Consider the following 13,628-nt stretch of genomic DNA (forward strand, 5'->3'; position numbering starts at 1 on the left):
CAAAGTACGTTTCAGACAGACAGACAACATAAGAACAGCCCCTGCAAAGTGGTATGACTCCAAACTCATTTCTTGTGTAAGCAAAAAGATTCCTTAATTTAAAATTAAATGTGTGCAGCCCCAAAAAAAGCACAACACCAAACTGACATCCTGCAAAGGGGTGGGGGTGGGAGGGTGGAGGCCTATGCAAGTCTACAAATTAAAAAGGTTGTGGTTAAATTTTCTGTCTTTAAACTTAATAACTAGTCACCATAATGAGGGATTTGTCTAAAATACACAACATCAAACAGTATACAAAGGGGATGATATGATCTCAACTATTTTTTTAATATAGATATTCTGTAACATATAGAAAAAAGTACCAGTTGCCTCTGGATGGTGGAATAATGGATAATTGTTTCTCTACTGTACTGCCTAAATTTTCTAAAATGAGCAGATATCATGTTGATAATTAGATTAAAATTATAATACTAAGGCATTTTGCATTCAATCTAATCAACTGAAACTACAAAGGGGTAACTTACCCAAGAAGTCTTTAAATAAAGGGTATAATCTTTCAATACATTCAACCAAAGCAAAGAAATTCCAGGCGACAGTGAAAGTAAACATTCTGCAAAAGGAAAAAAGGAGAGGAAGAGAAAGAGAAAAAGCCTTTCTCCTCCGCAGGCTTCTCTTCTGTGAACAGGAGCTTTCAAACAAAACCACAATCCTAGGGAGGAAGACAAAAGGAAGGTTCAGAGGGGCCGTCTTCACACCCTCAGCACAAATGCAGCCTGGGGGCCTCTCCGCTCTGCCTGGAATGACAGAGCTCCATCAAAGCCCCGCGTCTAGGGCAGGTATGCGAGACTCTTTAATGTCCGGGATACAGTTTCACAGGACGCATTCGCTGATGGACTCAATCCTGTGCAGAAACCACAAGCATGCGGTTCTATCCTCACCAATTTCAGGAGCAGTTCACGCCCACAGAAGGCGTCCGTCCTGCACCCTGAGGATGAGTTTCTTCAGGTCAGTGGCTAAATGAGGCCAACCTTCCCCAGGACCCAGGACACCGAGCAGCACCCCAGCTGCCTCACACCTTGGGGGAGCCAATCCAGGCCATGGGGAATGCTCCTGTCCGGATGCATGATGAGCTTAAACGAGTCCATATCTCAGGGAATCTCAGAGACCAGGAAGCAGGGAAGGGTCCCCACCGGTCAGAGCCAGACTGACTGACCAGGCATTCCTGGCAAGGCTTGATGCAACCTTTCTGAAAACCAGATTAATGGGTCTTCTAGAGTTTAGCCACATCATGCATTCGCCCAGCAGATATTCTACTGAGAACTTACTATGTGTTGGGCATTGTGCAAAACATTGGGATTAGAATAGAGCCTAAAACCTGGTCCCTGCCCTAAAAAATATTCTTAACAAAGACTATTAACACACAGGGTCAAATATCTAAAGAAAACTGCCTTACTGACAAGGCCCACTTTTGCTGAACCTCCAATCAAATTAAAGATCAATTACTCAAATTTACGAATTACTCATGAATTAGAAAAATACAAAAGACAATGGATCCCAGATTAGAATCAGAAGGAGAGACAGCCGGCCACTTCCCCCACACGCCCCACCCCCCAGCTGTCTCCTTTTATCCTTTCTTTCCCTCCTCACACACTGTAGGTCTTCTCTAGCCACCAATGAAGCCAGGAACCCATTTCTTTTGCAATACTATTTTTCTGTTTCAGATATAGGTATCTGAACTCCTGCCAGAGGGAATCCATTTCTTTTGCAATACTACTTTTCTATTTCAGATATAGGTATCTGGAACTCCTGCCAGAGGGCTCCAAATTTTTGGCAACACAATCTGTGCCATGCTGTGATCCCTTCTGCCTCTCCCAGAGTGATCCAGGCGGCTGAAACTGTAGAGCCAGGCTAAGAGATCAGCTATCATTACCCTAAATCCTTCAGAGAAGCAAAGATCTGGTAACTTGTAAAGAAATCCAAAGCAGGAGGAAAAAGATTTAGCATGACCCCTCATCAACAGTGTAGTTTAATAAAATGAAAAAAAAAAAAGAAAGAAAATGTTTAATATGGATTTCAAAGCATATTTTTATGTCCCATGTAATAATAAACCGTTGACATGGAGTTTTCATGGAACCATATGTCATTCAAAATAAGGAAGACCTTTCAACTCCAACTGTCTGCAGTTCTACAATCAACAGACTGTATTGAAAGTAGTATTTGCTATGGACTTAGAAAAAATATCCGAAGAGCATAGTCACATAGACGTGAATAATAAACCAATGCCATGTCTTGGGAGGAAATAGGACCAGAAAGGGAAGCAAAGGCTGAGAGCAGAGGATCAGCACAGCCTTAGAAAAGATTCTGTCCCTGGTTCCAAAAGGCTAGACTGAAAAGAGCTAATGCCACTTGCAAGTCAACTTAATATTCTAATTAGAGCTGGAAATTTTAGCAAAGCACCAATTACAAGTTGGAAGTTTCTTCCTGGTATCTCTGGCTAGAAAGTTACTTCCTAATTCTTACACAGGAAAAGCAAAGCACAAGATGCATGAAAACCATAGACAGTAGCAGTATTTCACGGTCGTTAGATAGTATTTCACTGGACAACTAACAGACACAGGGAAGTTAAAGTGCATTCCTGCTGGAGGCTAACAGTCATCCCTGTTCCAGGCATTTCTGCAGAGAATTACCTGGCATGTTCCATCCAGGGAAAACTTTAAGCGGCCTAAACACATCTCTAGAGTCTAGACAAATCACCCGGTTCTTTGTTTAAACTGTTTGAGCCCCAGTGTATTTGCACACCACCTAGTCACCCAGCCCTTTGGGGTGGAGTCTGGCCTGGTCTCCAGGATGCCACTGTCTGGTCCTGCCAGCTGCAACCACCGCCTGGCTGCCAGAATGCAGGCGAGGTCCATTTTTAAATTCCCTTAGAAGTTTCACAACCACTGGGCTGGGTGAGGAGACAAACACCGCTGTAGTTTGCTGACATGCAACTAAAAATACGAAAGTGCAAACAAAAGGCATCTTTTACAAGGCTGGCTCGGATGTCCTGGGGTTACATGTGGTAGTGTCTGACCACATCCTTGGTGGTAAGGCTGGCGGCCTTAACAACTGCTCCAGGCCGAGTGGGGCAGAGGGGCCATTCTGTCCCCAGGCTGTCAAGGAATCTCCCTGCCTGTCCGATGGAAAGAACAGCTTTATCCTCTGCCATCGACCCAAACGCAGGCTAGATGAATTCGGGGCAGCGTCTGCTGAAAGTGTGTTAGATACACACTGAAAAGAGAACGCGGGAGGCAAAAAGAAAAACACCAACCCTATTTCCCTGGAAGGAAATGTGTTTCCAGTTCCCTCTCCCTTGTAATTATAAAAGCAAATTATTGCTGTGACTATACTGAGAAAGGCAACTCGGAGGCGTAAAAAATGGATTTCGGAGCCAACGTGGCCCAGCGGGGGCCTGTTGGGGGTGGAGGGAACCGCGGCTGAGCGGGGAGACCCGCATTACCCCAGAAGCCTCCTTGGAAGGGTCTACCTGTTGGGCTTCGCAGTCGAGCTGCGAACCCGCGGCCGCCGTGCTCGAGGGCGCCCCTCCCTCCCCAGGTCCCAAACTTTCCTTTGCGCCCCTTGGAAAGGGCGAGCCTCGTCCCTCTCCCAGTCCAGATTTCAGATGTGGAACTTGTCTAAGCCACCGGGGGCTGGGGGAGGGGGCTCATTCCCACACGGCCCCGGGGACTCCGGGCGCTCAGGACTCAGGAGTGGGGGATGCGACCTGACCATCAGCCCAGGATTCGGCCAAAGTTTCCTCCAAAACTGCGGTGGCCATGGCGTGACCTAGGAGCTCTGAGTCCCCCAGCGCAGGATCGGGAGGGGGTTGGGGTGGAAGGATGGAGCAGGCGCCACGGCACCAGCCGCAAGGTCAATGCGGAGCCGAACCTCGGGCAAACAGCCGGCGCCGGGCCCCTTCCCCAGCCTGGTGGCTGGGCAAAGGCAGGCACTCTCCCCACACCTGCTCAGCGCGGCGCCGAACCCCGGACACGTGGAAGCCTAGCCCCGGCCTCCCCAGCTCGCCGCAGGGACTCACAACCTCGCCGGGGCGCGCACCCTTCGCCCTCGGTCCCCCAACCAGGAAGAGGCAGTGCGCCCGGGCGCAGGGCGGCCAGCTCCCGGCGCCACTTTCATCCTCAGACCTCGGCATGAGCGGAGAGGGAGTTTCGTTCTCTTCAAACCGACCCCCTAACCCCAGCGGCTTCCCACAACCTCTACCTTGCCCTGCTACCTTGCAGAAAGACAGACAACAGACACAAAGAAAGAAGAAAAAAAAAAAAACTACCGCCCCTCCTGTTCCCATCCTCTAGCCTGGATCCGGGAGGAAGAAAAGGAGGGAGCACATCTTCCCTCCTCCTCCCCATCCCGACTCGGTGACCCAAGAAGCCCCGAGGTGGCCGAGGGAGAAGAGGTAAGGTTGGAAGAGGCAGAAACCAGGCGGAGCGAGCGAGCGAGAAGAAAATATCCAACAAAACCACGCTAACGCGCCCCCTACCTGGGTGCAACATACTTTGGAAATAGAAGATGACCAGGATAAAGGATCCCAAGCAAGTGGCCAGCACCATCCGGCAAATTCTGTTCATCCTCATCACTTCCAGCAGCGCCGGCTTCATGGCTTTGTCCTGGCTGCGGGGACCGGGGTGCCCGAGAGGCGCGCCCGGGGCGCAGGAGCGGGGACCCCGCCGCGCGGAGCGGAGCCCGGGAGGCGCAGGGCTGGGCAGGATCGGGAGGAGGGTCGGGCTGGCTTCGCGGCCGCTCCCGGAGCCCCCAGCCCCGGGCAGGGCTGTGGAAGGCGCCGGAGTTGCTCTGGAAGTGCCGAGGTGCGTGGCCCCGCCGGCGGCGCGCTCCTGCTCCTCCTGCTGCTCCTCGCCGCCTCTCCGCCGCCGCCTCCGCTCCCGCCCGCGGCCGCCGCTGCCTCCTCGCGGGCCGGGCGGCTGGGGTGCGAGCGGTGACGGTGGTGCCGCTGCGCTGGCCGCTGTGGCTGTCGGACGGGCCCCCTCCCTCCTCTCCAGAGGCTACTTCATTGCGCTCCAGGGATCTATATATTTCGGGGCTGGGTTTTACCAAAGGCAACTCGCAGCCCCCGGCGAGGGGAGGGCGCCGGCGGCGAGCCGGGAGGAGGGAGGGCCCCGAGCGCCGGGGCGGAGCGTCGCGCTCCCCCCGCCCCTGCCCGGGATTTGGTCGCGTCCAGCTGTTTCCCGGGGAGCGCGGAGTGCGCGCCGCGCTCCCGCAGGGTCCCAAAAGCCCTCAGTCCCCGGCCGGGCTCGGCCGCCGTCTGGAGGTTGTGTCAGCGTTTCCATGACAAAACCCGGAGGAGAAAAATACGAATAAAATCGCTTCGGTGCTGCCACGCACTCCTGCCGGCGTTGGAAGAGGGAAGTGGCGGGGAGCGGCTTGGGCACCGGGAGCGTGAAAGGGTCTGGTGGTCCGCGATTATTTAAAACCCCGGGGCAGGCTGGCCGGGAAGTTGCCCCTAGCCCCCGGGGAGCGAGTGCCCTTTTCCCGACTCGCCGAACAGGGCGGTTTCGTTTTCATTTCTTACGAACGACAACCCAACTTGAGCGACGTTTTGGAAAGGGCTTGCAGACGGCTGACTTCAGGTCAAGGTTAGGGAAACCGCACAACCCGCAGGGGTCAAGCGACCGCTGAGCTTTCCTGGGGATTTATTTATCCCACCTCCCTCAACAAGGCAAAAAGGGTTTGTGGATTTTAAACTCTGGCTTTCCAAAGGGTAGAGCTCCCTCCCCATTCTCCAAAGTGCACACGAGACTCGGCAGGGTGGATGTGAGAGGACGCCCCCCAGAAGTCCCTCTCATCCAAATCGAACCAACTGCTGGAAAAACCAAGCCGCCTTAGTCTTGGCAGGTAAATGGAAAGATGGCGTTGCCTTCTTGTATTGTGTGAAGTGATTTCAATTTTCCAATTCCATGCATTTGGATTGTTTAGCGATCAATAACGTGGATGCAGGCAAATAGTGTGGCGATCACTGGCTCACTTACCCAGTACCAGCTGGAGAAACTGGGTTAAAGATCCTGTTCTTGTGCCGTTTGTGGTTTCTGTAAGCAAAGAGATAGGCACTGCCATTTCCTTTTATTTTCTTTATAAGTCGACATCGTGTTTTTAAAAGCCAAAGGATTATTTAAATTCCAACAATAATATATACCAGGGGAAAAAATATTATTGTCAAGACGATCTAACTTTTGTGCCATATTATCAAATCATTACTACAACTCAATTAATAATGAAATAAGATAATGTGTCTTTCAATGCCTCTCACATAATGGGCATTTGATAAATATTTACTGAATCTGAATGTAATGGGCCTTGTCCTCTCAATACATCGGAGTCACAACTTGCAAACAATTACATGCAGCAGAAACCACCTCTCCAACCTCAATTCCTTTCCCCCAAAGTTTTCCTCCTGCAGTTGCAAGGTAGAGAAAGTAACCAAGTCAGCAGCCTTGCCTTTGATTACAGAAGACGATCAATTACAGCACAATATTTATGTAGCCAGTTTGTACTGTATTAATTTGTACTCACTTGTGAATGAGTTGCTTGCTAAAGGCAGCTGAGCAGAACAAGCTCCAGTACAAAGTCACTCTCCAGTGATTCCCCCCACAGGAGTTTGGGGATGGGAGCTGCACACCTGCCCCTCACCCCAACCAAGGCGGGGATTCTTTGCAGAGAGCATTCACAGATGAGCACTTCCACACACAGCCTAGAATCTCATTTAATTCCTGGTTTTACAGAGCAGGGAGGGGAAGAGATTTGCTCCCAGGTCACCCAACTGACCTCTCACATCCCGGGGCAGAGACAACAATGTATCTGAACAAAAGCTTGGACATGCATAAGGCAGTCTAAGAAGTCACAGGGCCAAGGGATAGGTCAGAAGTCTAATCCTTGGTGGGTCGTGGAGGGTTGAGTTGGCCCACAGGACAGGAAAGGATGGTAACCAGCAATCATTTTTGCATTCCCACAATCAGCAATCAAACATAGAATGAGGTGTAAGGTTCTGACAGGTAAACTACCATCTCTTCCAAGAAGCCTTCCCTGGGGCCGGCCTTGTGGCTTAGCAGTTAGGTGCGCGCGCTCTGCTGCTGGCAGCCCGGGTTCGGATCCGGGGTGCGCACTGACGCACCATTTCTCTGACCATGCTGAGGCCGCGTCCCACATACAGCAACTAGAAGGATGTGCAGCTATGCCATACAACTGTCTACTGGGGCTCTGGGGGAAAAAATAAATAAATAAATAAATAAAACAGAAGCCTTCCCTGATTTCTCTCTTGAAGTGGCCTCTTTTCTCCTCTGTGCCTTGAGCACTAGGTCCAAACTCCTCTTGGGTCACTGTACCCACTAGGCTGAGTTTTATTCATCTCTGTCTCTCTCTGGTGCTCAGCATGATGACTGGCACCTGGTAGGTACAAATAAGTCAGAGATGGAAAGGTGATGCCTTCTCGGGCTAGGCAGTTACATTAGATCACCTCTAAAATCTGTGGTAATGGTCTGTGATTCTGTTGTTCTGTGCACATTAGGGGTGAGGGAAAGTGTTCTGTTTCTAGTCTCCTTCATCACACTGTAAACTTGCCAACCACAAGTAGAGTCGTTGCTTTCTTTCCATTCCTATTCTAACAAAACTTTACCTCTTTTACTCACGCCACATGATAAATATTGACCAGATAAAAGATTGTGTTGACTGGTGAGACTGCAGAGAAAGGAGAAGATTTGACATTTTGAGCTTTGAAAAGAGGAAAAGGAGGGACTGCCTCTCAGATCAGGCTTTTGTTTTCCCGGTGTGTCAGTCAGGACAGGCAAAGATACGCTGCAATAACAAACAAGCCCTCGCCTCAGCGGCTTAAGACAACCAGGGCTCACATCTCACTCCACCAGGTCTGCTGTGGGTCAGCAGGGAGGCTGGACATGGGGTATTTTTCAAGGACAGAGCTGAAGCAGCCCCATCTAGAACAATGGCCGTTGCAATGCCTGAGGCAAGGAGGTCTCTGGAGATCATACCAAAACAATTCAGTGACCCAGCCCAGGAGAAGCACGGTTGCTTCTGTTTGTCATTTATCAGCCGGAACTACTCACAAACTGCTCCACATCACACCCAGGCCAGGAAGTCAGAGAGCCTAAAGTATTTAGGGAACAGTCCCCCACTCGCTCTTTAGATCTCATTTTCCATCACTTTTCTAAATTCCCTTTCACCCTTTGCGCATCTGCACTGTGCTCATCGTGGGACCTGGCTAAACCTTACTCTCCAAAATAACAACATGCAAATGACACGGGGGCCTGTCTATTTTAAAGCCTGGTGTGGCCCTGGAAAACATGTTGAGGAGAAAGTTCTATTTATGTTGACGATCTTGGAAAATTCATAGGAAAGGAAGAAATAGATGCAAAATCAGAAGTCCAGCTTGTGTGTGCCACCAGCAGTGAACCGACGGATATTCACCAAGTCTTGCAAAACTTGTGGGCTGGGCTCTCCCTCGTTCCTGTAGATTGTGCCTTCAATGTACCGTCTTGTTAAGATCTTGCAGACCTGGCAGCCATGCCCCTTTCTGCACTTTGTTGGAGAGAGAAGTGGGCCCAGGTAGACAGAGAGCCCTTTAGCATCCTTGCGGGGAGAGAGGCATGTCTTCTGCCAACATCAGCCAGGGGCCCCAGTCTGGCTCCTCCGAGGACCGGCTTTGCCCATTTGCATCTCTCTGGCACCTCCAGCACAAAGTACGCTCAGTTAACCAGAGCACAGTAAATATTTGTGGAGTTGAATCAAAAACCATTTGCCTACAGCATGTGGAGATCTTAGGGTACAAACTTTCTACAGGTAGGTAAACCACAAGTACACAAGTGGGTTACTCATGACACGGCTCTGAGAGCACGCTCTTCTCCGCAGGCTTTTTAGAACAAGGTGGGGAAGAGAGAATGGGATGGAAGAAGGGATAGAGAAAGAGGAAGAAAGGAGAGATAAAGGGAAAGAGAAAGGGGAGAAGGAAGGAGAGGAGAGAGGGATGGAGGGAGGAAGAGAAAGAGGAAGGAAAGGGAAAAAGAGAAAAGGAGAGAAGAAAGGAAGGAAGGGAGATCAAGATGAGGGGAAAAATTAAGGGAGGGAGGAGAGGAAGGAGGACAGAAATACCAATATTATTCTCTCTCCATTTCTGATGCTCCTTTGCCCTTGTGGCAGGTTCAGACCCCAGAGACTCCTCCTCTCTTCCTGAGGAAGGAAGCCTATGGGACCCTGGGCTCCACCCCACAGGCCCTCCAAATTCCCCTCTAGGTGGCCTCGACCACCCTCTGCGACTCTGCTCCCTGAGCTGCTCATCCCTCTCAAGTATTTCTTAACTGGTGGCTCCTGGTCAACTCCCAGACTCCCATCCAGATGACCTGGAAGCTCTCAGCTCCAGTCAGATGGTCTCACTCCCCCTGCCCACCCCAGTGTCCCCACTCCCTTGTGGTCACAGTGGGAGCCACCATTTACAAGGCTCTTTCCAGGCCAGGCCGTGTCCTAAGTGCTTTCCGCATTTCCCCTCACCACAGCCCTCCAGATGGAGGCCACCATTATCCTCGGTTTACAGAAGAGGAAACTGAGGCAGAGAAAGGTGACATAGCGTACTCAGAGTCACACAGTGGTATTGGCAGCCAAGGTCCCAAAGCGAGAAGCCAGGCAGCAGCAGTGGCTCCAGGGTCTCTTCTCTTCTGCTTTCCAGACTGCCAGTCGGGCTGAGGCCTCAGACAGACCAGATGGACCTGTGTGACCTGAAGCAGGTCGCTTCACCTCTCTGAGCCCTACTTTCTCCACCTATAAAATGAAGCCGGCCTGAGCTGCCTCGATGGACTGGACACCAGAGAGGATGACATGGCGCTTAATGACAGCTGAGCGCCTTCACTGTTTTTTCCCTTTTCGCCCCTGCCTGCCCCTCGGCATGCCCCTATGACCCATCTTTCCAGGACCCCTGCCTCTTGCTGCTCCTCAGTGACGACATTAGCATTTCTTAAGCACACTTGGACATTCATGGCACAGTAATTTACTGAAATACTCATTTCTGTTTGTTGTCCTATATTTTCACCTCTCCATGCCCCCTCCATTTCCAGCAGGCTTCATGCTACCTTGCCTGAGGGATTTGATAAAGACTTTCTTGGAGAAAAATGTAAAACTATGGAAGGGATAATGCCAGGGAGAGAAGGGGGTGCTTTGGGGGTGATTTCTGAAGGGAGGCGTGAGTGCCTGCCCACCCCGTGCCCTGGGAGGCAGAGGGTGTCTGCAGTTACCAGGGGTGGCTGGAACCTGACACGGTGGCCCCCGTGTCACCAGAGGCTCCAGTGCCCCCAGCATGGCACGAAAGTCACAGAGCTGCTGACCTGAGGGAGCTTGGAGGACAAGGCCGGCAGATGCCTTGGAGGTGACCACTGTGACTAGTGCCTGACCAAAAGTGCCTCCAATGCTTTGAGGCCAAGGCCAGATTAAGACACCGAGAACCTTTAACTGAAAACCTTATGCTGTACCACTCCCATGTGTAATTCAAAATACAAATCATACCAAAGCAGAAAAGACATATGAAGAGAGCCAAGAAAGTCCAAATATTTTTCTGATTTTTTTCTCCCAGCTTTATTTAAGTATAATATACATAAATAAAATCTCATTCTATACAGTTTGCTGGGTTTGAGCAGTTGTATACAGGTATATAACCTCCATCACCACAATCGAGATACCGAACATCTCCAGAAAGTTCCAGAAAATTCCTCCTTGCCCCTTTGCAGTTGACCCCTTGCCCAGACTCTGGTCCTGGGCAACCACCGATCATCTTTCTTTCACTACAGTTTTGCCTTTTCTAGAATTCCATATAAATGAAATCATACCACATTTAGCATGCCATGTCTGGCTTCTCTGACTTAATGAAATTATTTTGAAATTCATTCCTCTTAATATTTAATTCCCTTTTTATTGCTGAGGAGTATTCCATAGTATGGATTTACCACAATTTGTTTATCCATCAGTTGATGGACATTTGCACTGTTTCCAGTTAATATGAAAAATACTGTGATGAATATTTGTATACAAGTCTTTGTATGAACAAATATTTTCATTTATCCTGGCAAATACCTAGGACACTTTATAAGACACTGCCTAACTCTTCTCCAAAGTGACAGTTCCCTTTTGCATTCCCAGCAAAGTAAGAGAGTCCCCCATCCTCACCAACACTTAGTGTTGTCAGTCTTTTAATTTTAGCCATTCTACTGAGTGTGTAATGATATCTCATTGTAGTTTTAATTACATTTCCCTGATGACTAGTGATGTGGAGCATCTTTTCAATATGTTTCTTGATCATTCATAAATCTTCCTCTATGAAATGTCTGTTTAAATCTTTTGTCCATTTTGTAATTGAGTTATTTCTTTTCTTCTTACTAGTTGTGATATTATTAAATTCTTTATTCTGGATACAAGCCCTTTTTTAGAGAGAGAGAGAGAGATATATTTTACATATATTTTCTCTCAGTCTGCTTGCCTTTTCGTTTTCGTAACTGTGCCTTTTGAAGAACAAAAGTTTTCAAAACTGATGAAATTCATTTTATTAATTGTTTCTTTGATGGTTCATGTTTTGTGTGTTCTGTTAAAGAAATCTTGGCCTAATATAATGCCACAAAGATTTTCTCCTGTGTTTTCTTGTGGAAGTGTCACAGTTTTAGCACTTACATTTAGGTCTTTGATCCATTTTGAGTGAATTTTGGAGTATGGTATGAGGTAAGCATGGAGGTTCATTTTTTTTTTTCTTCTTCTTCATGCAGATACCTACAGTTTTCATACAGTTGTTCCAGCATCATTTTCTATCATTATTATTGTACCCCATGTTGTGCAATTAAAGTATGCCCCATCGGGATACAATCCCCAAGGGCATGGTGCAGTCCTCAAGACAGTAATAATAAACAAGATTCCAAGGATGTTGTAGAAATGAGGCCAGAAAAGCATAACCGAATTCATCTTATTCCCCTAGAAAATTCCTGTGTGCTGTATTGTTGCCGTACATCTGTGTCCTTCATGAGTTAACAGAGGCAAAAAAGAACAGCCACCTCCTTGGTCCACTGATAAACATGCGGTCTCATGACCACAAAACCTCAATGGGTCCGTTTTACTTTATTTACTAAGGATCTGACTGGATAAACAGAGAAATGCAAATTATAACAGACTCCATCACAGTTTATGGTAATTACTTGTTTATCTCTTTTTCCTGTGAACTCTGAGCTCCGTGAGGCAAGGGTTGGGGCTGTGTCTGTATCGTGTCTAACATGACAGTGTTGACACGGGCCGTCTAGAAATACATATTAAATGAATGATATAACTTTTACCTAGCAGCCTGGCAAAGATTATAAAATATTGATGATACCCAGTGCTAGGAATGGTGTGGGGAAAAGAGAACCCTTATATTACTGATGGTGGAAGTGAGCCTAAATTGATACAACTTTTATACCATTTCTGGAAAGTGATTCAGCAATCACTTGACTAAATCACTAGGTTATTGTCGAGAGAACTGGAGCATTCATGTGCTTAGCTGTGCTAAAATCACCGACATGTCTAATAATTAGAGTTTGGTTAAACAAATTATAAAACCTCCATATGAAGGAATACTTTACAGCCATTAAAAAGGATAATGACTGAATCAACGGAAGATGTTACAACACAGTGTGTATATGCTCTTGTTTATGCATAAATAAGCAAATATAATTATATTTATATACAAATATATACATTTTATACAACGAAGTATTAATAGTAGATATTCCTGGGTATAGAAATTTTTTTAATTGATTTACTGATTGTCTAAGTATTTTTTAAAGAGTACATATTATTTTTAAAAAGGAAAAATATATAGCTATTTTCATTTTCAAAGAAGAAAAATATTCTGTCTAATAAAAGGAGAATGTTTCTTAAATCATCAAAAGCCAATTCAAGCCCCTACTTCCTCCATGAAGCTGTCCCTAATTACTTCAGCCTACAGAGATATCTTCCTGCTTATGAGAATTAAACCCCTCCTGTATAATTCAGCACTTCCACACTGTCAGACAGTTGAAGAGTCATTTGGTGAGCTGTGCCCTGTCTCCGGGGCCACACTGCCTAAACTCATGAAGGTCGATGTCAGGACCTGTTGCCACAGCCCTGGTGCAGTGCAGGGCATGCAGTAGATGACCCACAAGTACTTGCCAGTTAATTTCCTGATACATTCCAGTGGGATCCTGTTGGTACCTACTGTGTGCCAGACTCTGCTAAGTGTGTTACATACACCACCGCTAATCCTCGTGTCAATCACACAGGACAGCATGAGCGTCCCATTACACAGATGACAAGACTGAGCCTCAGAAAGATTAAGGGACTTGCTCACATTTGCACAGCTGTTACCTGCCGATGGGAGGTGGGATTGAAACCAAGGTTTTGTGGCACCAAGACCCATGGTTCAGAGTCTATCAACCATTCTATCTGTTCCTCGGACATCTAACAGCACTTCCTCTAGACTTCTCGTCAAGATCATGCCTTTTCAAGATCAACCCTGGGCCGGCCCGGTGGCTTAGCGGTTACGTGCGCGCGCTCCGCTGCTGGCGGCCCGGGTT

General features: G+C 48.0%; 1 protein-coding gene across 3 annotated transcripts in view; it reads right to left on the bottom strand.

Annotated features, from left to right (window-relative positions):
• CHST11 (carbohydrate sulfotransferase 11) overlaps nt 1-5,138 on the bottom strand; it is a 258,394-nt gene extending 253,256 nt beyond the window's left edge. Inside the window, exon 1 of one of the 3 annotated variants that reach the window (XM_004418050.3) lies at nt 4,535-5,138. In XM_004418050.3, coding sequence (XP_004418107.1) covers nt 4,535-4,652 — 118 coding nt within the window. In that variant the 5' untranslated portion in view covers nt 4,653-5,138. Of the gene's footprint in view, nt 1-524; nt 787-4,534 lie in introns of those variants that run through there. The other 2 variants (XM_004418051.3, XM_087449012.1) reach the window with 2 other exon arrangements.
• Between the last annotated feature and the right edge of the window lie 8,490 nt (nt 5,139-13,628).

Source organism: Ceratotherium simum, chromosome 25, assembly GCF_057802395.1.
Source record: "Ceratotherium simum simum isolate JZ-2026a chromosome 25, ASM5780239v1, whole genome shotgun sequence".
NCBI lineage: Eukaryota > Metazoa > Chordata > Mammalia > Perissodactyla > Rhinocerotidae > Ceratotherium > Ceratotherium simum.